The 3481-nt window shown below is 48.5% G+C and overlaps 1 protein-coding gene across 1 annotated transcript; it reads left to right on the forward strand.

Annotated features, from left to right (window-relative positions):
• Positions 1 to 2092: 2092 nt before the first annotated feature.
• On the forward strand, positions 2093 to 3303 carry PHACADRAFT_33706 (uncharacterized protein; the record flags this gene model as incomplete). The annotated part of the gene is made up of 6 exons (XM_007402483.1): positions 2093 to 2206; positions 2258 to 2370; positions 2409 to 2773; positions 2825 to 2928; positions 2983 to 3096; positions 3124 to 3303. 6 exons carry the CDS (start codon positions 2093 to 2095, stop codon positions 3301 to 3303), a joined length of 990 nt encoding a protein of 329 aa, XP_007402545.1.
• Between the last annotated feature and the right edge of the window lie 178 nt (positions 3304 to 3481).

The following is a 3481-nucleotide window of genomic DNA, read 5'->3' on the forward strand; positions in this document are numbered from 1 at the left end:
GTCCACGCCATAGTCTCGACGACGATTGCTTGTTATGTCAATGTTCTCATTCTCAGGCCTTCGTCTTCGGCCAACAAAGAGACAAAGCCCACAGATCAGGTCAGGCTTTGAGCATCGTTCATCTACACTCTGACTGATCGAGACTTGTCAGACATCAAATTCCGTGGCATCCTTACTAGCTGTCTCGTACCAATTTCGCCAAGTGACTCTGCAAGTCTTGTCCAGGGCATTCGCTCTCCCCATCTCCAAGGAAGGCTTATGGCGGTATGCTGTCTAAATATAATTCCCGTCTTTTATCTTGCAGGCCTAACGGGAAGGCTTGGCATCCTAGGCTGGAACAAAAGCCTTGGACGAAAATTGAACCTGTCCAACGATTCTGGGCACGGGGCACCATGTCGAACTCCCATAAATCACAGTTATCAGAGCTGCTTGGGCTCAGGGGAACTCCAGAATCTCCCGTTTTGTGTGTATACATGACCCTTCATGCTATCAACAAGCTGGCCCTCCATCAAGAGCTCCGGCCCCTTGAGCTGCAGATCAAGCACCTTGATGTCCCCGATATCTTGATGCTTCTCAAGTCAGAGCTCAGGCATCATTATGTGAAATCTCCTCCAGCTTTTCAAGATGTGCTGTTCCCGCGACTGGAAGCCTGTTCCATGAGGAGTGATATCTGTAAGCTCACTGCATTGATTTTTAGGGGCATGCATCATTCTCCTGTAACAACTGGGTTCTACCAAGCGATCATAACAATGATAGAAAATGTCTGGAATAAAGTGAAACAGTATGCTCCCTATGTTGGGACAGAGGACACTGTGATCACTCCAGAGTTTTTTGACGTATGCATCTCCCTCTGGCACGTTGCATGCCGCTGACATGAATGGGCGCAATCAAGGCGAGGCTTCAAGATACTACCGTAATGGTATGCAAAATGCGCGACCTTGATAGCCGTCTGCTGCGCTCTTGGTCTTATACCACTCCCATGTGTGCCGCTATTGGTGTGGACCGGGTAAGTTGAGTCTCGCATGCACCCTCCTAGAGCTGATAAGTGTTGTGAAAGACTTCGCGCAGGCGGGAGATTCACAAGTAATCAAGGATAAATTCCTAGAATAATACTACATGTTCTTATATAGGTTATCTACTTCCTAATCTGGTCAGACCAATAAAATGTACCTTAGAGAGCTGAGACTGCAAGGAAACATAACGGGGCGCAGAGCCGAGAGTGCTCTGCACAGGTCATATCTAAAACGGGCATGACAGATCCATATTGGGCATGACGGCCTAAGCGCGTCATGTCAGTATCTCTGCCTGCACGGCTGATGCGCATCCGGAGCCTCAGATACTACAACAAGAAGTCTTCTAGTTGACAAAATGGCATGCCCTATCCAATGATATTGCCAACTGGGATGGCCCAGGTGAAAGTCTGCCGGGGCTCCAGAAGGTCGCAAAAGAGCTACAGAGCATTTACCGGCTGTGGCTCAAAGACCTTGGGTTTCCTGAGGTCTTACAACCTGAGGCACAAGACATCGGAGCTGCGAATTAGCCATCTACGCGCGCCATAATTCATAAATCACGCATCTGATTTTGTAGTGTATACAACGCCCGGCTAGTTTAGTCTCTTGGATGTGACTATGTACCTTTGATTTCTTGTCTGCCCTGTAGCCTCATGGCGTGGAGTTATTGGCCTAGTAATTTTCCCTCTCGCGATTAATATATGATCTTAATCTTTCCAGTGGGATAAACCCACCCTGAAACACATTTTGGCGACAGCGGACAAGTTCAATTTTGTTGCGTATGACTGAATTTTATGGGTCTACCTCCAAGCAAAACACCTCAGACTTCGTGTAGCTATTCGGACCTGAGGCCTGAGGATCGGCGTAACCGGTTGGCCAGTTTGGAGCGCTTGATGCACCGTTGGTGATGGACGCTCACATATATATTTGGAAAGTCCCGACAATCCTTAACTGATCCGCACGACACCGTCATGCAGGCAGCTTGCTCCCAACTTGCACTGACCAAGCTGTGATCGGTGCGTATCCCCTTTCTATGACCTCAACGGCTCTGCAGGGTCTGAAAAGCTTGCAGCATTGCCACTATGGAGACGCACTGCCCCGAGCTCCTGCCTGAGATCATCCGTCTGATAGTCTCGACAGCAATTGCCAGCGATATTGATGGTCGTATTGTCTCTAAAGCGGCAGTAAAGAGTCAGGTAAATGTTGAGCTGTGGTGAATATGCTCTCATCTTGACTGACAACACCAGACTCCTAATACTGTGACATCTCTGCTCGCTGCCTCGTACCGGCTGCGCCAGGCCACTCTGGATTTCTTGTCGGAGGCATTCAATCTTCCTTTGTCCAGAGAAGGCATCTGGCAGTGCGTATCTCAATCACAGTACTTACTAAAGCCTGAAGAACCTCCTCTAGACTGGAACAGATGCCATGGACAAAAATTGACCTTGTACGACAGGCGTATGCGTGGACTATTCAATCTGATTCCCGGCAGCTGGACAGCATGATGGCCACCTTAAAAGACACGCTGCCGCCTGTATTGAAAGTGTATATGAACATGCGCGCCATTGACATACTGATTGACCTGTCACCGTTTTCCAATGCAACCTCGCCCATTAATGCTAAAGATTTTTGCGCGTTAATAGAACGCGGCGATGTGATTGTGCGGCTGATACAACTGGTGAAGACTCAGTATGAAAACTGCTCACCTGTATTCTTGGATATACTACTTCTGCGTCTGAACACGTGCCTTGGCCAAGGCGATATCTGTGAGTTCGCCTGTTACACATTGCACAGCGTGTTCTGACCATTGGCCATAGGCGTAGCCTACAATGTGGCATTTAGGTCGATAGCATGTTGCTGGAGTGGATTAAAGCTCGACGCTTATGATGCCAATGGTGCTGTTGCGGATCTTCTCTTGAATGTACGTAACCACCTTCGTTATTCTGTGGTCACGCGTTTCTCACCAGCTGTGAAGGCAATCATGCAAAAATTGGGTGGAATGCTCCACCAGATACTACAGGAATATGATTTGATGCTGCAGAATTGGCCTTACACGCACCCTCTGGATGTTATGATTGGAGTAGAACGGGTACGTCGGCCTTACTACGTGTGCCAGTCGCTGTTGACACGTGCCTCGCAGTTCAAATCCTGGTGTACGCTGCTCGACAACATCATCGATTGGAAAGGTCCTGAAGACAAGCTTCCAGAACTGCAAACGATGGCAAAAAGCTTGCGGGATCTTCTTCATTCCCAAATTGAGCACCTCCGGCACAATAGAAGTGCGGAAGCTACATAGTAGCTATTAAATGTCAATCGCGCCCTGTTGCTTCAATGCTCGGTCTCGGAAGGGCTGTTGGAGCCCACTGCCATCTACAACAATAGTAGCAAAGAGCATTACCACCTTCAAAGATAGCAACCTTTCATGGAAACGATCAGGCTGCAGCACGACTTCATATACTGCTTTGTCATCAGTC

Source organism: Phanerochaete carnosa, assembly GCF_000300595.1.
Source record: "Phanerochaete carnosa HHB-10118-sp unplaced genomic scaffold PHACAscaffold_188, whole genome shotgun sequence".
NCBI classification, from domain to species: domain Eukaryota; kingdom Fungi; phylum Basidiomycota; class Agaricomycetes; order Polyporales; family Phanerochaetaceae; genus Phanerochaete; species Phanerochaete carnosa.